At 37.4% G+C, this 23,444-nt stretch overlaps 1 protein-coding gene across 3 annotated transcripts in view; it reads right to left on the minus strand.

The window, feature by feature from the left end:
* The window catches only part of LOC126162115 (transcription initiation protein SPT3 homolog), a 125,995-nt gene extending 108,595 nt beyond the window's left edge, over positions 1-17,400 (minus strand). The window contains exons 1-2 of one of the 3 annotated variants that reach the window (XM_049918399.1): positions 17,219-17,400; positions 9,696-9,914 (exon numbers count right to left, since the gene is read on the minus strand). In XM_049918399.1, the coding sequence (XP_049774356.1) occupies positions 9,696-9,914; positions 17,219-17,273 (274 nt within the window). In that variant the 5' untranslated portion in view covers positions 17,274-17,400. Of the gene's footprint in view, positions 1-9,695; positions 9,915-15,659; positions 16,376-16,472; positions 17,086-17,218 lie in introns of those variants that run through there. The other 2 variants (XM_049918401.1, XM_049918400.1) reach the window with 2 other exon arrangements.
* Between the last annotated feature and the right edge of the window lie 6,044 nt (positions 17,401-23,444).

The following is a 23,444-nucleotide window of genomic DNA, read 5'->3' on the forward strand; positions in this document are numbered from 1 at the left end:
AAGGTTGTACTCAAAAATGACAATGAGCAACCATATGTCAGTCGCCAGACCACTGCCACCTTGCATGAACTAGAGTTTACTGTGCTACCACATTCTTCACATTCACTGGATCTGGTTCCTAGCTATTACACCCTATTCAATGCAATGAAAGAGGTCATGCAGGGTAAGAAGTTCACAACCAATAACAAACTTCATGCAGCTGTCCATAAGTGGCACTGGAATACCCTGCAAATATTGAAACTGCCACAATAAGGGCAAAATTGCATTGACACTAGCAGGAAATACCTGCAACATAATCTGTGTTCATTTGTTCAGCACATGGTTCCCATGAACACAAAATTTTACTGCCAATCATTTTTTAATGCCCCAAGTATTTGTCTAAAACTATGTTAAATAGGATGAAACTGTGGTAGACCAATAACTACTCAGGTCTCCTTGTCTCCTTTTTTGAAAACATGAATTATTTTTTAGATTTTCAGAGACTCTGTAACATACCTCCAGGAAAGAAAAGTCACAGAGGTGAGGCAGTGGTTCATAAATAGTATGTCCGCATTTCTTGATGACAGTTGCTGTTGGAATATTGTCAATGCCAACTATATAATAATTTTTTAATCCTCAGAGCTTTTACATCATCATCTTTACTGCCTGTACCAATGGATATTGACTCTGCGTATGTGCAAATTTTCTGGTCTACTGCTTGACATTTTGTTTTTGGGTTATTTTTTAACCAATTCTTTGGCTACACCTGTATTTTTTTTTTAATTGGTCACAATGGTTTCAGGACTACTTATCATTTAATTGTTGTGTTTCATTTCTATGTTTGTGTGCAATTAAGAAAAATCTTTAATTTTATCAGTTGATTACACATTAATCATGATCTACAAGTTCTTTTAAAGTGCTGTTCTCAGCAGTTTGAAGGAAAGACTAAAAGTGTGGATTAGAATAATTTATAAAACTGCTAAAGAGACAGGGAAGGGACAAGAAGCTGGATCAGTATGAACAATATCAGAAGCACTCACTATGAGGTATGACACGAATGTAAAGTAACGTATCGCCAACTGGTTAAGTAGCCAATGAAAGAGCAGTGGGAAAAGGTGTTTCATAACAAAGCAAGAAAGCAAGTGTCAAATCCTAACAACATGAAGATAAAATGCACAGCATGTTCACAGGAAGGCTGATTACTATTACAAACAATTTATACTGGAACCACCACACAGAAGATGATGTAGGGAAGGCAAGTCAAAGACTGCATTTTGTTGGCAGTACACTTCTGCAGATACAACAGACCTACTACAAAGACTGTCTGCACTATGCCTGTCCAATCTCTTCAGGAGCACAGCTGCACTGCACAGTATCCTTAACATATTAAAGGACTGACAGAGGACACCAGAAGAGTTCAAAGAAGGGCATCTCATTTTATATAACCACAGAATAGGGGAGAAAATTTCTTGGTTATCATATATGTGAAATCAGGCTTTCGCTACAAACTTTGTTACAACAAATTGTTTCTTGTCATGTCACATTTGCTGTCTCCAGTAAAACAAATTACCACCTTTCAAGTAAAGCTAGACCTCAAGCTGGGCTACAGATCAATCTGTCATTACACTAATTCTAAAAAGAGCTTTTTGTTGTACCACATTTGTCAGTTTAGTGATCTCACAACTGGTCAGTCTTTGAAGCTGACCTAGGCCTGAGGTTATGCTAAAACACACTCAGCTTTACCACAACCTTCACTTCAATCAAGTAATAAAACAGTGGCATTATTGTGAATCAACATAGAAAGAAGGATCCTTTATTGTATGATTATATGATAGTGGAACAAACACTGGTAGCAGTTACTTCCGTAAAATATCTGGGAGTATGCGTGCGGAACGATTTGAAGTGGAATGATCATATAAAATTAATTGTTGGTAATGTGGGTACCAGGTTGAGATTCATTGGGAGAATCCTTAGAAAATGTAGTCCATTAACACAGGAGGTGGCTTACGAAACACTCGTTCGACCTATACTTGAGTATTGCTCATCAATGTGGGATCTGTAGTGAAGGTGAAGACCATTTGCTATCAGTAATTGGTGTTCCACTGGTAGAATTTGGAGCTTTAATAACTGTATTTCATTTGACAGAAATGTTCTGTGTTAGGCTGCTTTTGCAATTTCTTAATTCCATACCGACAAGCTACATGTTTGATAGATACTATATACTTGTGGCATATTGTGTAAAGTGGCTTGCTGTGCAACGATGTAGATTTAACAAGTGTCATTACAATTTTGTTATATGCATTAGTAGTATATATTTCAGGTTTCAGTCACAGTTTTGGCACCAATGCCAAGTAGTCACAACATCATTTAATGAAAATACTGATGAAACACTCTGTATTGACAATGAAGCCCTGCAGCACAACATCTGCTTTCAAACACTGAAGCTGTAAAAGAGAGAGAGAGAGAGAGAGAGAGAGAGAGAGAGAGAGAGAGAGAGAGAAAATTATGGTGGACTGAATCACTTTCTCTTTAATGATGTCTGGTGTAATCATGTGTCTCAGATTTCAAGGACATCTGAATGTGGATTTGCACAAATCAATATTGTTTATGTTCATACAATTGACAGTAATGGAATTCCACTTGTAGCAGACTCAACATATCATTGGTTTTTACTTTCCTTCATAGTGAAATAAACCTAACATTTCTCAAAATATTATTTTAATTTAACAAATTACTTTTTTCCCTTTGATATGGACATTTTATTTTCGCATGAGTGGAAACTGTGGAAGCTGCCATGGGGGAATGCAGTGGGGAGGACTTTGGGGAGGTTCCTGAGGCCCCCTCCTGTAACTGCAAAATATGCAGCAGGAATAGATAGATAACAGAGGAGCAGGAAAGGAAGATCTGCACCCTTCTGGATCACATGGATGAAGCTAGGAGAGAGATAGTGAGGATGAAGCACGAGAGGGTTGGTTGGGAACCAACAGTTGTATCAAGGCTAGCAGGAGGAGGATGCAGTCAAACAGATTCATTGTGTGTGCCAGTAATACGTTCCTGTTGCCGGAATTGATGGGAGTGAAGCGTCAAGACGGTGTAGAAGTAGGAAATGTGAAGCAACTGCTGCCTATGTGTAGGTAAGCCATACAGTGGAACTTCGATTTTACATTCTCCGATTTTACGTTTTCCATGATTCTGCACCATAAATTCTTAGCCCCCTGTGAAAAATCAAGATCAGTGCTAAAAATTTTACATTTCTTCCTAGTAAGGTTTAGGTGGACGGTTTCAAGTACCTAGGATGCATATTCTCACAGGATGGCAACATAGTGAAAGAACTGGAAGCGAGGTGTAGCAAAGCTAATGCAGTGAGCACTCAGCTACGATCTACTCTCTTCTGCAAGAAGGAAGTCAGTACCAAGACTAAGTTATCTGTGCACCGTTCAATCTTTCGACCAATTTTGTTGTATGGGAGCGAAAGCTGGGTGGTTTCAGGTTACCTTATCAACAAGGTTGAGGTTACGGATATGAATGCAGCTACGATGATTGCAGGTACAAGTAGATGGGAACAATGGCAGGAGGGTGTCCACAATGAGGAAAACAAAGAAAAACTGGGAATGAACTCTATAGATGTAGCAGTCAGGGCGAACAGGCTTAGATGGTGGGGTCATGTGATTTGGTTAAGAATGATTTTGAAGTAATAGGTTTAACATCAGAAGAGGCACCAATGTTAGCACTGAATAGGGGGTCATGGAGGAATTTTATAAGGGGGGCTATGCTCCAGACTGAACGCTGAAAGGCATAATCAGTCTTAAATGATGATGATGATGATGGCAGTCTCTTAAAAATAAAGGACACCAGCTTCAAGCTGGATTACAGTCTGAACAACACAGTGGTACGCATTATAGAGGACTGATGTACAGACAATACACAATTGAAACAATTTAAAAGAATTTTTGGTGGACAACTCCTATTCCATCCATGAATTTCTCAACAAGTGCAGTAGACCATTTTAATGAAAATTTATTATACTTTAATTTTTGACAATACTTGGTTGCAACAGCCAAGTAAACTACCTACCAATGTATGGAAATCAGATGTAAGTCTTAAGTCTGTAAATAGTGGAAGTTTAATTTTAAATCTTTTACATAATTTACTGTTCTTAACTGAGGATCATTGAAATGAATAATTTACTTTAACTTTTGACAATACTTGGTTGTAATAGCCAAGTAACTAGCTACTGTGCGAATGATGGATTTAATGAAAGCAGATGTAAGTATTAAACCTGTAAATATTAGAAGTTTAATTGTAATTCATGTACATAATTTTACTGTTTATTGATTGAGGATCATTAAAATTAATGAAACTCAAGTTTTTCTAATTGCATTTTTGTAATGTGTTTATCTGACATGTTCCACACCCAGGAGGATCATTTCATTTGTGGGTCTATGGAATTAATAATTAATCCAATCTAATGAAATTCAGTATATAGTGCTGTTATCCTATGAATGTGAATGTTGCTACTGTCTAACTGCCTTAAAGGGCATGGAATCATGTATTTATATCAGAGGTGGCACACATTTTAAAGTTCGGGATGATCTGATCACAATTCATGTAGATAAACATTTTGAATTGACAGCCACTAACTGAAAGCTCATTCTGTGAGAGTAGCACTCACCTATTGGTAATGTGGACACTTTCTTAACTGAAGTCTAGGAAAGAGCCTCAGTCTCAAAAATGAATGTAATAATATATGGAGATATGAAAGTGTTGAGATTGAAATCAGTAATAACTTCAAAAACATTCTGAACACTTTTGGCATGGCACAAATTGAAAATACAGCCACTAGGGCATCAAAAAATTCAGCATCAATCTTAGATCACGTAATTTTACAGACACCGGCAGGGAAAACTAAAGTATTTACAAAAGAACTTGGGCTTTCTTATCATTACTATCAAATATTAAAGCTAAAAACAGGCTTGGTAACACCCGGGGAAACAGCAGGCCTACAAAAAAGATCTTATCAGAATGCAAAATGCTTGACTTCTCTAGGGCACTGACAACTTTAAGGAACTGTAAATGGAAAAGAATGTAGACACCAAGTTCTCTAGATTCTGCAAATTGTTTAAATTAAATTTTCAAAAAACATTCTCAGAAGTTGCCGCTTCGTCAGTAGCAGCTAAGGAAAATAGATGGACAACTGTAGGCATTGGGAGGACCTCCCAGACAAATTTGTCCGTTATTTATAAAAGTGCTAAATGAATCCACAGTTCCTAAATTACTATCACTGATTTAGAAAGTGTAGCATACAGGAGGGTACTGCTTGGTGCAAAAAAAATTCGGTTACAAAATAATATGTAATGCAGAAAATAAAAGCCTAGTAGTATGGAGTGTCATAAAACATGAAACTGGAAAAGACAGACAAGTATAACATGCAAATCAAAGATGGGTGTAGATTAATAGAAAATCCTCAGAAATTTGGAAATTTTATAAATGCCTATTTCAGTGGTATTTTAGAGAAGTTGCAACAAAATCTACCTAAAAACATGTAGCACTCATGATGAATTACAAAACAGCTGGCACAATGATGATGTTTCCCACAACAGGGCCTGAAGTCAAGAAGAAATTACAAAATAAGAAGTCAGCAGGTATAGATGAGAATCAGACACTGATCTGAAGGCATGTATAGACAGTACACAAGCCCATTAACAAACATAGTAAATGGATCATTAGTTCAGATATTTTTTCAGAATTTTAAAAGCATGCACAAGTTATACCCTCAGTAAAAAAAAAAAAAAAAAGTCATGCAGACAGTATTTAAAACTGCAGGCAAGTTTCACTATTGTCTGCACTCTAAAAAAATAACTGGATGACTCATGAAAGACATGCTAAGAGTTACGCGAGTAAGTGTAATCTTGAATGAGATTTTCACTCTGCAGCTGAGTGTGTGCTTATATGAAACTTCCTGGCAGATTAAAACTGTGTGCCGGACCGAGACTCGAACTCAAGACCTTCGCCTTTCACAGGCAAGTGCTCTGTCAACTGAGCTACCCAAGCACGACTCACGCCCCGTCCTCACAGCATTACTTCTGTCAGAACCTCTATTTCGAGTCTCGGTCTGACACAGTTTTAATCTGCCAGGAAGTTTCAAGTGTAATGTTTTTAATGAGGCACAGTTTGGTTTCCAAAGTGGGTGAAGCAAATCTGGCCATAAAGTTAACAGAGTGGTGCTTTAAATTCCTGATAACAATGATGATGATACAGGCATTTTTTAGACATGTCCAGGACTTCTGACATTGTTGACTATAAAATATTACTGAACCAGCAAGCACTAGGTGTAAGAGGAGCAGCAAATTAGTGGTTTCAGTCTTACCTGGAAAACAGAGCACAAAAGGTAGAGATAGTTGACATAACTGCTGATAATATTTTAGTAAAACAGTTGTCAGATAAGAAACACACAAACACAGGCATCCATCTGGGTAGTGTATTGGGCCAAATTATGTCTGTTCACCTTTGACTTTTCCAGTAGGATAAGACACAGAGAAAAAGTTATTTTTGCTGATAACATTAGTCACTAATGAAACACCATATAAAAAATAAAAAATTCAACACAGCATTTTCTACCAGGGAACGAGATTGAATAATAAACTGCCCAAGGAGATAAACACATATGCTCAAAAAGGTTGCTAATACATTCTTCACAAGTAATGCATACTACACAATTAAAGATTACTTAGAGGACTCAGAGTAGTGGTTGATAATGACAGAGCAACACCCTACACTTTACAATACATGATCACAATGTCACACTTTACAAGAAAATTATGTGCCGAGATATACAGCAAGTTCAACACCTCACTCAGTATGATGGGATACTAACTCAGTTTCTTCAGACAGATTGCGGCGAGGACATGATTATTACAGAAGACATAGTTGCATGTTTAAGGGACTAGAGGCAGTTTTCCAAATAGATATAAGCTAGTGCAAGGGGCATAGCACCATGTGCATGGTTCACAAGTCACCAGTGGGCGGCCTTAGTGTATGCAATGATGAAATACAAAATCCTTGGTGTTTGTGATGATGAAATACAAAACTCTGTTTCATATGATAAGTTATTTGGAGAAAAGTATGTGTAAATCAAAAGAACACTGTCCAATACAGACCAACTGAATGAGACAGTGCAGTTGATAAGACAATGACCTCATATCTGTGAGGATGGAGTTTGCTCTTTCCTGTCATCCTGATTTAAGTTTTCAATAATTTTTCCTAAACAGTTTCATCCAAATACCAGGATGGTTCCTTCATCAAGGCCATGGCTGACTACCAGTTATATCCTCATAAAAGCTTACTTACACATTCTATGTATAAGTATATACTGAGATATTTCTTTTCATTGTATTATGGTGACAAATCCTATCTATCTTAAAGGACATTTTCTATACAACATTAGCTGCATTACAAACGTTTATTTGCCAGTTCCATGTTTACACTACATGACAGTTATGTCAAAAGAAATCAAGAATTGTCACTGCCTAACATCTGACAGCAGCAACATACATGACAACCCGTATACTATGTGAAAGAACGGATTCCATATCCTGTTGTATTAACTGACATGCATGTCAGTGCTAAAGAGGTACATAAAATGCCACTGATGATGAGTTACAAACCCAAAAACCAATTTTGACACAAACATTTGCAGCAGAGTTCATGCTACATGGAAGAAGTCCTTTAATGAATATCTTCAAGCTGCGGAGCAACAAGAATTCAAGACTTTTAAATCTTGTATCATTGTGAGAGGATCCCTGAATGAAGAAGTAAATAAATCACACTGAAAATGGTTCCTTTCCCCAAAATTGTATTTTTTCATGTCTGGCTCTGCTATAATGAGGGCTCATGGCAGTCAGCACTGAGACCTTACACAACAGATGTTTGATGCTAAGAATTTGATGGCAGCTTGTGATCCTCATCAAGATTGAAACTTCATTGTTTCTGCTATAATTGGAGGTAGAATGTCCATGGAATAGGTATATGAACAGATGCTCAACATCCAAAACAGGAACACCACTTTGTCGAATTGACCCCAATGTGAAAACTGCACTGTGTGACATTCCAACCCATAGGATCAAAGTACACTGATCGTCAGAATAAGAGCTGAACTCAGAAGGACAAGGCAGATTGTGATGCAAGCAGGTAGATAGTATCACTCATACAGAATGATTACACTTTCACCTCTGAAAGATTAACATTTATTGCACTACATGGCCACAAAATGTACATGTTACTATGGTGTCCGAGCCCCCGTGGCTGTGAATACAAGTGTCCAGACATCACTGCATGGAGTTCTACAGGTCTTGGATGTAGTCCTATGATACTGCATCCCATGCTGCTTGCACCTGGATGCACATTTCTCATGATCAGAGGGTGGAAGTGGAGTCCCGATGAAATGCTCAATGGCACCCCACACACTATCTATCGGGCAGAGACTGGGTGAAGCAGCTGCCCATGGCAGAGTATCCAAAGCTGCAATGTGTGCATGGGAGGTTGCTGCATTATGATAACAATGCTTTGTTCTGTTGAAATCAGGTGTACAAATTTTCTTTCCAGCCTGCCTGCTCCTATCTCTGCCTCAACCACTAAAGCAGCTCAACCTGCTGCAATGGAGACACACAAGTATATATGTACTGAAGCACAGTGGTTAAAGCAGGCCAACTTGGTTTCTGCTGGTCTGGCAAGCTTCATGAGATCTGGGTTCCTGCTAGTCTGACAAGCTTCATGGGACCCGTTCAGCCTGCTGCACCTGACAACAGGTTGCACTGTCAATTTACGTGACTAGCCAGCTATATGTCTGCTTAACAATTTTCTCTGCAGCTCATTTATCATAATGGTAAAAGCAGAAAAATGAAGAAACCAAACTTAAAGGATACTGAGAAGAAACTAAGAATTCGAAAATATATACTAGTCATGAAATACTAGCACAAGTCCAGCAGTGAAAAGTTGTGTATTAGGCAGCTTAAAATAAATCAGTAGGTGTCTCCATGCAAATTGTGTAAAACTTACTGAACACTTATTCAGGAACCTTGAGTATGGCACGACATGTTTGTAAAATTTGACCAGCACTTTCCCCACTCAATAAATATTTAGAAAGAGGACAAAGAGTTAGTGGCTGCTTTTGATGCTAGTCACACATCCAGATCCTAAAACCCACACCTGCATGCCTTCTTGGATCCTCTGCTGTCAACAATAAGCACTAGTGGTATCTGTGCGACTGGTGTGGCACATAATACAAAAATGGGACCTTCAGGCTCCTGTGGCCCCACAGAGTACATTCAGGTGATGCTCTAATAATGCTACCCACTGCTGCACTGGTTATCAGCGTCATTTGGAACCATATTGTATCAATTGATGGGCACAACCCAACAGCCCCATCTGCCATCCCCAAGTGCACAGTCAATCATGAAAAAATTATCATTGGCAAAGTCAAGGGTGAGCAACATACTCATCCAGTTGCAGTGGGTCAGATGGGTTCTTCTGGGTGCAGCTCTTTTCATAACGATGAGACCATTTGCTACAATCATTCAAAAGTGTGCTCTTATCCAACATATGGTGGGCCTGCGAATTGTGAAGAGAAAGGGAGGCAGATATTGCAATTCAGTCAAACTTTTTAATACATAGATTATATGAGAAATGACAATTTGCAATAAATATATGAATATACTTACCAAAATAATCAAGTAATCGACGTACTTTCACTCTATTCTTTCGCATTAAGAAAAGAAAATCAATTGCTTCAATTGATTTTGCTCCTCTCATTTTAGCAATTTCATTTGCTTGATTTAAGAGGGACTTCATTTGCTGGTACAATACTTTTTCTATGTGAGCTGCAGAGCATTCAAGAGGTCTTGGACTATCGCCATCAGCGTGCATCATCTTTTGTAAAGCTGCAAAATAAATAATTTCAATTACTACTTGAATACTTTAATGGCCATTTTATTTTTAAAATATATGATTTAATACTGCTGTTCATAATAGATGAATTTCAATTAAATTATCTTTCCACACTGTTAAAATGGTTGAAAAGTGTAACTGCCACGCACAGTGTCATAAATATAATCTGCTGAGCTTTGTTTTAAAGAAGAAGGGGAAATACAGAAGCGTCCAATTCCACCTGTCTGCTTTGACCCATGATGTCACAAATATGGCGGAAACGACACGTAAACATGACCACAAACACGAAAATACATAGACAAACCAACACACACACGTTCCACAAAAAACCAAATGAAACCAACAGGACAAGCATGGGAAATTGGGGGTTTTTGGGTGGGGACAAAGTAAATATAAACAAATTTAGACACACACACACACCCCACCATACCAAACCACACAAAACTACAAAAAAAACCGACAACACAAAACTCCCCAAATTCCACTAAACACAATATCCTCTGGAATCTGACACTTTCCTTGACCTATATAGCTCAACAGCAACTCCAGATACCGGAAAACCCACAGCCACAACCACACATTGGAATCTAACACTTCTGTTGACCTATATAGGTTAACAGAAACTACCGATACAAAAATCAAAACCCAAAACTACAACCACGTCCACAATCATCACTACATCAAGAAACACAACAAACCAACAAAATTGGAATCTAACACTTCCTTTGATCTGTTGTCCTTATGACATCTCCACATACAGCCGTCCCTGGTCCGAGATGCCGGAACTTTAAGTAAGCCTCATTTCTTCATGACATACTGCACACTTCATGGCTTCATCTAAAAATCTGAATAGTTGAAGAAATTTTATCAGAGACAACGCACTGTCCCCCACCATCGTCGACAACCGGAAACTGTTGACCCTGTCAGTCATATCCATACCTACCAAAGACATAAAAACAGCACTTTATCAAAATTCACACACAACGAACAGAAAAAAAAACTACAATAACGTCGATATAACAAAACAAAAATCGTTAACTCACTGAAAAATATTCCGCTGAAAACACAGTCCCGATACCACACACGTGCAATGCTATCACGCAAATGAACCCCATACGCCACGTAACACTCTACCCATAAACACACCACCAGAGAAAACCACCGACCGCAACAATACACCACCTATAAACACGCCACACACGCAAACTAAACCAAAAACATCACGTAACACCACCAGAGAGCACCACCGATCACATCAAAATGACACCTACAAACACGCCACTCTCACAAACTAAATTCTGCGCCGTCATGACGTCACACACCACAACAATAGCCTTACGTCACGAGTCAAAGCCGACGGGTGGGATTGAACGCTTCAGTCTACCCGAAGAAGGCTTACTGCTGTTTTCTATCACTACTAAACAGTATGTGATATTCAAACATAATGTGCACCAAAACACTGAGACTTGTCCATTGTATAGTACTGGTTTTCTGAATTTATCTTGCAGGATGAATTTGTATAAGAGAGTGCATTAAAATAAAGTAAATGATTTGTTAATTTGTTTGCTTGATCTTAGCAGTAGGAAAAAAATTAATGTCATTTCTCTCTTTGAATGCCTTGCAACCTCAGAGATAGAAAATCTTAATACAAGCGATTATGGGTTAGCTGCACATTCATGTAGATACAAAATGGAAAAAGAAGTGTCATATTTTAGGAAGAGAGAGAGAGAGAGAGAGAGAGAGAGAGAGAGAGAGAGTGTGTGTGTGTGTGTAAAAGGGGGGGGGGGGGGGGGGGAGAAGAGGAAGAAGAAGAATAGAAATGTAGAAACATCTAAATTCTGCATACATAAGGATATGGAAGAATGTGTTTGTGAGTTAGTATTGGGAATGTAGCAATTGTATGCATGTCTACACTGGCAAATGGTAACATGAAACTTTGATGGTTTATTAATCTGTGGTGATTGTGCTGTAAATTTCTTGAATAATAATAAATACTAATAATAAAACAACTGTAAAAATGTTGTGTGTCTCTGAACTCACTAATCTCCACAACTACTATGGGGTTTTCACAGGTAACTTGAGTGTAGCTTGTGGTAACACGTAGGCTTTACAAAACAGAACAAAAAAGTTCCAAATTAAAGCTTTATCTAAAACGTCTGCTCAGATTAGTAGTTCTCACATTTAAATCATCACGGCGTAGCACACCAACGACCCAACAGATAGCACTGTTAGTTTCACAGTACACCAAAGAACAAATACAGTAGCAAGTTTTTTCTTCCCTCAGTGACAAACATATTTTCAAAAGTTTACACCAGTGACAGAATTATGTGCAGCAATCTCAACTTTGCGAATACAAATTATGATATACAGATTTACTGATTTAATTTTGAGAGTCTGCTTTTTGATAAGCCTACACGTATTTTTTTTTAATTTTGTTTTGATTAAGAATTAAAAAAAATGGCTAAGTCTTTCTGAATACATCAGACTGGCTAAAATACTAAGGACCATGCAGTCTTGCGATTCTGGTGAAGATTCTGAGGCGAGACTTGCTGCAGCTTGAGAACATCCAGCTTTGTGAACTCTTTCCAAAAGCAAGGCATACACATCTCTGGTTGATAATGTCATGCATTATTTCGCTCCTCAAAACTCTTCACTCACAAAGGCTTAAAGTTGTTTCTCTTCAATCTAATGTCATAGAAGTGGCAATTTTGATGTCAAGTGGTGCAGGTGAGAGTTTTTATACCCCAAATCTAGCTTATTCCTAACAATTTATTATTTCACTTTAAACATGTACAATGCCCGGTGAGCTTACATTATGGCATGACCATAAACAAACCATAAAGCCAGAACCGAGCATTGCGGGTGTCGCCCTTGTTGCAGTTGCTTTTCACATGGCCAGGTATACATGACTCTCCTGTGTTAGTGAGGCAAACAAGCTCTTCATTTATGCCACAATCATACTACTTCATACATAGTACACAAAGAAAACAAAATTCACACAATGAAGTCCAGGCACAGCTACAAATAAATATCTAGGCAAAGTTGGGTTCCTCAGCTGGTATATAACAACTTTGTAAGGCTCATTTGCCTGGTGAAAGTCTTTCAATTGAATGACATTTTGGTGACTTGCATGTCCCTAAACTACGTCCATTATCCAACAAGGGAAAGGTGACCTACAGTTTAATGTGAAATCCAAACCTCATGTCATTTCTGTTTACTTCTCATGTCATTGAGAGATGACGGCTGGTTATAACAAAGAGTGAAAATCTATAGTCCAAGCAGGACCTGATCCCATGATCAACTTCTAGACTGAATACAGCAGAAAAAGTGATCTAGAGATGCCATTAGCCATGTCGAAGAACATGGCATCAGTGACAAATTTCCCTATCCAATTTGCTCAAGATAGTAGTACCCTTAATTTTGTCATATTTTAATACAAGGTAAACTTTGTGGTAAATGGATGTTGGATAATACTTTACAATGCCAACATTTATTGGTGGTAAGCAATTTTTTTTTTGTCTATTTTTCTCAAACTGTAATGTTTTGTGTATTTACTGTGTACTGAATGTTTTTTTAAATTTACATAGGGATGTTTGACTTTTGAATTTTTCAGGTGTTGTGGTTTTGGTTTTCATAGATGTAGGTGGTGTTTTTTTCGTGTCAATAGTTATGGTTGACCTATATAGGTCAATGTAAATCACTGATTGCAATTTTCATAGTTTTATATGTAGGTATTGGTGCTTTGGTATCATCAGCTGTGGTCAAGGGAAATGTCTGATTCCAATTATCATAGTTTTTGCTGCAGGCGTTTGTGTTTTTGTACTGTCAGCTGCGGTTGACCTGTACAGTTCAATGGAAGTGTCCGATCCTGTACATTCTGTAATTTTTTCCATTTTGTGTGCTTTGGGACTTTTTTATTTTTACTATTATGTTTAGCTTGTTCCCTCCCTAAAACACCAAATTTCCCGCGGTTGTCACGTTAGTTTGATTGTATTTTTGGCAGGAGATGTTACTGTCTTATTTATACGTATTTTTGTGTTTGTTGCCGTGTGTATGTAGTGACACCATAGGCGCCATATTGGAACGCTTAGAACAGCCATTTCCGCCATATTGATGACATCATGGGTCAAAGCAGACGGGTGGAATCTGACACTCCAGTAATACCGAAAATTTTTAAAAGAATCCCAGAACATGTATGTCTTGTCTGAAATTGACAGATCAGACAATAAAATACTGTTAAGAAACATACAGTGAAAGAAGCCATAGATGATATCCTTGCTGTTAAAGAGAACAGGAGCATTGTAAAAGACAGTTCATGTGCAGTAGAATTTTTAATAATTATTATTATTTTTTTAAATTGGTGTAAATAGCAAACCAGTACATGGAATTTAGTGAAACAAATATTAATCTCACACCCCTACTTAAAATAAAGATGAGGCCTCATTCTAAGTTCACATGGAATGGGACACTAAAAAACATGGCATACACTACAACATATTCTTAGTCACTTATGTAAATCATCATTAAGTATGCATGTTTATCCATACAGACTGAAATATGCCATTGTTAGGCATCTCTACAAGAAGGGTGACTACACGATATCATTTATGACCACCCAGTTCACTCCATACACCATTTTCAAAAATATGTATAAATGGGATGGTTAGCCAATCACAGTTTGGATTCCAAAATGCCCTCTCCACTGAGCCAGCTACTTATATAGTAACTGAGCCCATAACCAAGTCTTTAAATGAAGCACTATTAACAGTTGGGATCTTCTGCGACTATCAAAGGCTTTTGACTGTGTCAGCCGTAATACTCTATTAGAGAAGTTAAGTTTTATGGAATACATAATTCAGCACATGCATTGTTTCATTCTTATTTAAGAAACAGAAAGGCAGAAAATTATCCTAGACTGTTCAAGTAACAGAAAGAGAAGTGCTACACCATTTGGATGAGGAGAAAGTACAACAGAATTCCTGCAGGATTTGGAATTGCCCCACTGCTGTTCTCACTTTTAAGTTAATAACCTGCCATGTTATTCAAATGAAGACACAAAATTAGTCCTGCTTGCAGATGGCACCGAGTAAAGAAGTGTCAACAGAGAAAACAGTTAATGACACTTTGTAGAAATTACTGACTGGTTTTGTACAAATATGCTACCCTTGAAATTTGAAAAATAATTGCTCATCCACTATTGTATTGCTGTAGACATCCAAAGTTCTTAGGCCTGCATAGTGATTAAAATTTTAAATGGAAAAACTGGATAAAGAGCAACATTCAACATGAGTCACCGACTTTGACCAGTGACTTAGGAAACATGACAAATGTTGTAAACAACATGGTGACTACAATGTAATATTAGTGGCAATTTTTCAAAGCAGTTAAGCTACAGATCGGTCTGTCACCACAACCAGATATTTTGTTTCACATTCATTGGCTTCACCAACTCACAACCAAACTGTCACCTTCCAACTTACACTAAACTTTGGGGTGGGCTACAGACCAATTTGTCACTACAAGTAGGTCTTTTTCCTTTCACATTTGATGCCTTTATCAACAAGAAAATGGTGAATATACGCACCAAAATGCGATGTCACAGCAGCCATTAACATTATATTAGCGAACAAAGATGATGACTTATCAAATATTCCTGTTCACCCAAATACCATATAGTTTGCCTACATTTACCATAAGAATAATTATCAACTTTAGAGTTATAGAAAACAGGTAGTTACCACATTTTGCATATTTTCATTCACTGTTGTCTTATGGAATCATGTTCTGCGACAACTCCTCTCTTCGGCCACATGTAAACTTAAGAAACATGAATTTCTTGGGGGAGGGGGGGGGAAGAGGTATTACAATTGTGTGTGGGGTTACACAAATACATCTTGTATGCACCTCTTTAAGGAGACAGGAATAACAACAACAGCTTCACATTAAATTTGTTCACTTATGAATCCTGCAGTCAAAGTTACATAGTGAAATCCCATTCCATTTTTTGTAGTTTTTGTCAGATAAGCAAGACTTGATTTAAGCCTGTACACCGTACTGGTAACTTTGACGAGAACCGCATATTTTGAGATGTGGTACGGACACGAGAGAACTTTTGCCGCACTAGAAGCTGTGTAAAACAAATGTTGAATTCACACTTTTAAAACGTCCAGAAAAGTGTTAAAAAGAAGTTTTAGGAAGTCTAAATTTCAAAAACGCCCCTGGCAAGCACAGTACTCAAGCACTGTAAATGCGCACACACAACATTCATTCATTTACTTGGGATTTAACTTTTTTGCAATATGCGGTTTGTGAACTTAGTTTTTATAATGAAAAGTGCGATACAGATGACGTGAAGGTAGGCATGCGGGTTCACTACAGATCAATGTGTTTCCACAAAATTTATTTCACTTTGTCAACTCAAAGAAATTATCACTTACTTTAAGTTAGACCTCCGATTACGCGAGGGATCAGTCTGTCATGACAACAAATATTCCAAGGGGGGGGGGGAGAGGATCCCGCACTTGAAGAAAAAATGATCAATATTATCTTACGTCTATCTTTGTCATGGAGAAATGTGAATAGTAACGATGTTTCTCCTTAGTGACTCCCTCGAAACCACCGTGGAATTCCTGAACAGAAATAACTACCACCTTCCTACTTAAAAGAAATCTCTGGCTACAATACAGACCACACTATAAACACAACCAAAATTCTAAGGGGAGGGTCGAGCTATCACAACCCATCTCAGATTCCAATGTATTCCTGTTAATGTGTTAAAGAATAGTTTGGTAACCTCAAAAAGAACAAAAGTACTTCAGTACAATTTTCAATGGATTACATCTACGCGTGTGTTGACTTTACTTCACTAAATCCTATAGAATATAACCAAGTAACGACGTTTTCACAAAAATTGGTGTCCAAGCGTTATTAAATCTGTTCCCTAACTTTCTTTGTAAGGAGTCATATATATACACAGTGTATATATAGCACATTTTCCGATTTAACTCAGCATTTGTTTTATTTCAGCCCACAGCAATGAGACCTAATATTTCATCTCTACATGACCAAATCAACGGCACATATTTTCTGAAATAAAAAAAATTTACAATAACTTGTCGTTAGTAATAAAAAGAAACCAGTTTCTCAAAAGTCGTCACAGTTGACAGATCAAACACTCACAATCCTTGCTCTCTTTTATTTCCAAACACTGTCGAAAGCCAAGAGTTTTCATCAGTCTACATAGTTGTAGAATATAGAAGACAATACAGCAACTTCAAATAAAATTCGCACTACGAACCTTGTATATACGACTGATCTTCGCCGTCACATAACTTCGACAACGAACCATTCATCTTCGTTAACTAAAAAACAAATTCACCGCGCTGCAACGCAATCGACCAGTGACTACAAACCATCCTAAAGATCCTATTTATATTTATAAACAGCCCGAGAGCTAAACCACAGCCCTTCGACCATAGATACTAGTAGACTGGCCTTGCTGTGCAGAAGCTATAGAGCTAGTGTGGCTCCAACATAAACCACGTGACTGTTGGCAAAATGGGGCGGGATTTCAAATCAGCGGTCTGCCATCCTATGTTTGTATCGTATTTTACCCACATTTCTCAATTGACTGCCAGACGCTTCCAACAAAAATTACTTTTTTATTTGCGAAAAATTATGTCAGAACTACATTTGACCTGGATTTGTTCACAGTACCATTTATAAAATCTAACAAATACATCGAACGCCCCACTGGTGGGCAGCGGGGCGAAATTACTATAAACTATCAATTAAAGTAAAATGTTGTTAAAATTCTTTTAAACAGTAAGAGTGGGCTTGTGTCAAAACTTTAAACATTGGATTCGCAGCGTTTTGAGCTCTAGTCACTTATAAAAGAAAATTGGATATGGGAATTATGTCAACTATAGGTGCCAAAATTGTCGACTTTAGGAGCAGGTCCATTTTAGAGTATCAATTTTAGGTGCACTTCAAAGGTTCAGTTCCCACTACTTTTACAAAAGTTTAAACTATCATTTTGGGAAAAAAATGATGTTTTAGATGAAAGGTGAGACTTTGAAGTTTCAGAAAATAATTTTCGAGCCCACATTTGTTTAATAGTATTAGAAGGTAGAAAAAAAAATTCTCTTCATGTGTCGACTATAGGTGCTCTTGGGAAAAAAAAATGAAGTCCCATGCTTCTTTACAGAGCGTAGGGGAACGATGCGGGAGACCCGCACCGCCTTACTAGGCAAGGTCCTAATGGAGATGGTTTAAGTTGCCTTCCTCCGACCGAAATGGGGATGAATGATGATGATGAAAACGACACAACACCCAGTCATCTCGAGGCAGGAAAAATCAATATAAATGCCAGTCAAAGATATAAATAATAAGGTTTTTTCTGTACTTCAAGCGCTAATAGTGCTTCAGACATATCAGATAGAATGTTGCTGAACACTGTTGCAGTCACAAATGTTCCTTCTTCATCAGGTTCTACAAAAGAAGCATTAGGTAGAGGAATATCTAAAGTATTGGCACTTAGCGATGATTGTGTCATTCTAGTTTTTACATCTACTAGAGTTGGGTAGTCATGAAAATGTCCCAGACCCCTTACAAGAGAAAAGAAGTTTTCAGATGGCACTGATTCAGCCTGGTAATGAGTATATATTTGATATTGTATTCTCCTAAATCATTGTATATACCTATAAATGACTGAATACATTTCATGAATCCCTTCAGAAAAGGTAACAATTGTCTTGATAACCGAATGCGCATGCTCTCAGTATTTGCAGAACTTGTGCAGACATTCTTCATGTGCATCGAAATGAGTTCCAAAGCCACACACCAGAGGTTTCTTTCTTTCGAAGGTCCTTGAATTGAGGAAATCTAAAGTATCGTCGACCGTTGTATGAACTCACTGGCGTCTCCTCCTGGCATTAAATACAGAACGACCTGAGAAGTTGTGTAAGACAGCAATTCGGCTGCTAAACGCACCCTCTGTTACTCTCTGCCCTTAAAGGTGATGTGCTGCTGTGTTAACTTTGGACACACTTTCATCTCGCCACGGTCTAAAGACAAAAGCCTCTCGAACACGAATTTCGTCACTGCCTTATTTTCTATAATAATACCTTCATCCAGCAAATGATACTGTAAGAGCATCAGCAAATGTGGGGCATCAACGAACACTCATCCACGTTTCCGTATGTCGCTAGGAAAAGGGAAACAACATTACATGCATCACGCAAAGCTTTTATATTATACCGATGTCTGCAACACAGACTACAAGCTTATATGAATTACTGGCTAAGGTGACAAAAATTTCATTCAAGAGGTCAGCTGTCACGCGAATATCAAAATCAAAACAAACAGGTTGTTCCCACTTTGCAAACAGTCCACACACTGTAACAACTAAAACATCACTGTGGAGTTCTAAAACACAGTTCCCTAGCGAAAACACACACTTTCTCTGTCGGTGAAATTTTTATCCTGTATTTCCATCATAATCAAAACATCTTTCAAAATGCAAGGACTGCACCTAAAAGGACGGCTTATCGAGGTCCTCAACGTCGACACTGCCAGTAGGGATACCCGATTTTTTTTCCTCAGGAAATATAACATTACCGCAATATAGCATGCAGACTAATGCTTCACTAATGTCCTAATTACTCCCTCGAACTCTTTTTCAGTCATTTAATGAACTTCCAATTTGATTGGGTGAAAATATTTTCGCAACACACGAGGAATTTTATTAGATACAAGAACCACCTTATTAATTTCTTCCTCATGCAGAAGTAGTAGTGTTCTTGACAGCTGACACCATAGATCCTTATTACATGCTTGAAGTTGCATACTTGTTTGTAAGACCAGCATTCCTTCTTTCTATCGCCGCTATAGCATTAATCAAAGCAACTTCATCTGTGCCAGAAGAAAGACTGGCATCCATAAACATGCCCTTATTAAGATGTTTCTTATTTGGTGACAGCTTTTCCAGAGTCTCAAGAGATCCTTTATGTAGTTATCGTTTCTTATTGCGTTTGCTTCCGTCTTTATTGCAGGTGTCACATTGAAAATCGCACTGCTACATGGCAAATCACACAATGGAACTGGGTCTGAGTTGAGTACTTTTTTGGGGGGCAAACTGGCCAATTCAGACTGTAAATCCCTCATGTACTGTACTTACGCGATATGGTGAGAGCATAATCGTGTCTTTCCTATAACATTTGGACAGTCATAGTTCTTGTAATGTTTCATTACACGGGAAATTGTGATCTGTTATGCCAGTTCCCTATGCGTTCCAGCTGTGGGAAAAACAGGCCTTAATAACATAGCCTGCCAATGTAAAATTTAATTTTCACACTCACTTGTACATTCTACAACGAATGGATAAGATTAGATTAGATTAATTATTCATTCCATAGGCCCACAAAAGAGGGGTACTCTTGGGTGTGGAACATGCCAGATAAACACATTACAAAAATGTAATTAGAAAAACTTGAGGTTAATTAATTTTAATGATCCTCAGTCAATAAACAGTAAAATTATGTACATGAATTAAAATTAAACTTCTTATATTTACAGGTTTGATACTTACATCTGCTTTCATTAAATCCATCATTCACACAGTAGCTAGTTACTTGGCTATTACAAGCAAGTATTGTAAAAAATTAAAGTAAATTATTCATTTCAATTATCCTCAGTTAAGAACAGTCACATTATGTACAAGATTTAAAATCAAACTTCCAATGTTTACAGACTTAAGACTTACATCTGCTTTCTACACATCCATCATTCACACAGTAGGTAGTTACTTTACAGGATAAATCACAAAGCTGGCTAACGTAATGTTGATCCAGCTCTCCATTGTTTTCTAACTATTTAAGTTCTGAAAGAAAACTCTATGCAATTACAGCAAAAATCGCAACACTCCCGAACTCGTTTCACTATTGACTGTGTACTTCCAAGGGAAGAACTAAATCAAAGTATTCCATGGAATAAAGGAAAAACTGTTGCACACAATGCGAACTAGTTCTCTGTTTGGCGCGGTTACTTCTACTTTGACATCATACGCACAACCGAAAACACACGTTACTTTCCTTTCTGTGCACTGCTTACTGCACCCCCCCCCCCTTATGAGATGCGTTCGTATTCATTTGATATCGTATTCAGAAATGTCGCTTGCTGGCCACTTGGGGTGCTGCCTATGCCTTGGGGTAATAAAAACGAGACAGAGTGTTACAACTGATATATTAGACTGTGGCTAAACGGGGTAACCTACAATTCACAAGACTTTGTGCACACATGACGTTATTTTGACGTCACACGCTGTATCTAAGGCGCAAAGAACTGTCTGTCGATTTTCGTGATCGTTCAGTTCACAAAACTAGTGGAGAACGGGAAGTTCAAAACAATAACATTCATGTCAAATAGAGAGAATGTGAGGTTATCTTTTTCTTTATTGTAACATACATTAGCCTCAAAGTTATGTTGTTTATAAATGCGTAAAGTCCTGCAGTCATGTGGACTGTCCAGTGGATAAGGAAGAAATTAAAGTGTTGGCAGGCATTAACTCCCAAACTTAGTGAACAATTTTTACTATTTTTCCTAATACTCCCTCATCAACACTGAAAGTGAGAGTACTTACTGTATTACAAGAAAAAAAACTGAACCCAGACAGCACCGAATTCAATAATATATATATATATATATATATATATATATATATATATATTAATCTAATCTAAAAATAAACTTATTTTGTTGAGACACCTTCATTACACTTGAATATATATTCAAGTGTAATGAAGGTGTATATATATTCAAGTGTAATGAAGGTGTCTCAACAAAATAAGTTTATTTTTAGATTAGATTAATACTTGATCCATAGATCATGAATACGACACTTCCTAATGATGTGGAACGTGTCAGGTTAATAAAAGATGTCTGTACAAGATATTACATTACACAAAATATCGCATGACACTAATGTTTAAGTTGTTTTTTTTCCGTAATTTATATCTAAAAATTCAGCCAATGAGTAGGAGTTGTCATCTAGAAATTCTTTTAATTTATTTTTAAATGTTCGTTGGCTATCTGTCAGGCTTTTGATGCTGTTTGGTAGGTGACCAAAGACTTTTGTGGCAGCATAATTTACCCCTTTCTGTGACAAAGTCAGATTTAACCCTGCATCGTGAAGATCATCCTTTCTCCTGGTGTTATAGCTATGCATACTGCTATTACTTTTGAACTGGGTTGGATTATTAACAACAAATTTCATAAGTGAATATATATACTGTGAGGTTACTGTGAGGATCCCTAGATCCTTAAATAGATGTCTGCAGGATGACTGTGGGTGGGCTCCAGCAATTACTCTGATTACATGTTTTTGAGCAATGAATACTTTTCTACTCAACGATGAATTACCCCAGAATATGATGCCATACGAAAGCAGTGAATGAAAGTAGGCATAGTAAGCTAATTTACTGAGATTCTTGTCACCAAAATTTGCAATAACCCTAATAGCATACGTAGCTGAACTCAGACGTTTCAGCAGACTATGGAAACTAGTTTCAGGAATTGGTTTGCAATTTTTTAGAGGTGTGTAGCCTTTCTAGCAGGTGAATTGAAGCAGCAGATCGTTTACGCTATGCCCAATGAATATGCTGTGGCCCATGAGAAATTAAGGCACTATTTATTGTATAGCCTGTTCATACAGTGCAATCTGATAGTACATCAATGTGAAGAATCAGTAACAGAACATTATACAAAACAAGGAATGAACAATGCAATCACTGTGCAATTTGTGCACTTCTACGCCTTGATCCACAGCCACTAAGGTTAAGTATAATTGCTAGACCAGTGCAAATTTTTGTGCATTAGTAATATCTCCCTCATTACCTTTTCCTTCACAATTTATAGGTATTCTTCAGATCTTGTATTTGACTTTTAATGGTTCAAATGGCATATTTGTACAGTGGTGTATCAGTGGAACCATACTGAGCACTTACGTTTCCAAAACTGTTTCACACACAACCCACAGAGCTAATTAACAATAAATAAGCATGTCACAAACACACATTTAAACAAACAACTCTACTACGTTATTTGATGCACACTTGACAAGAAAAGCATTTTGCCACTGTTCCAGTGTCTGAAGGTTTCAGTCTACTTCGTTATCAGACATTACAAATGCCTGACAACATACAAATAAATTCCAGTTACAAATCAATTTGATTCTACCCACAGTACACTTTTACTTCAATTTGCAGGCATGTTGCAGTCCATTTTATTGTAAACTATTAAATATTGGTATGTGTAAAAATCCACTTTAAAAAATAGCACAGGGCACATAATTTGGAAATGCTTCTGAAAATCCATTTCTGGCACATGATGGTTACAACACAAATGCGTTTAAGATGTTTGCGAATCAGACTTCACACATTCTTTGCATTGAATGCAAATATTAAGGTGAAATAGAAATTTGTGGCTTTAGATATTTAGAATTTTTGACCTTCACAGTATTCCTGTGT

This window comes from Schistocerca cancellata, chromosome 2, assembly GCF_023864275.1.
Source record: "Schistocerca cancellata isolate TAMUIC-IGC-003103 chromosome 2, iqSchCanc2.1, whole genome shotgun sequence".
Taxonomy (NCBI): Eukaryota; Metazoa; Arthropoda; class Insecta; order Orthoptera; family Acrididae; genus Schistocerca; species Schistocerca cancellata.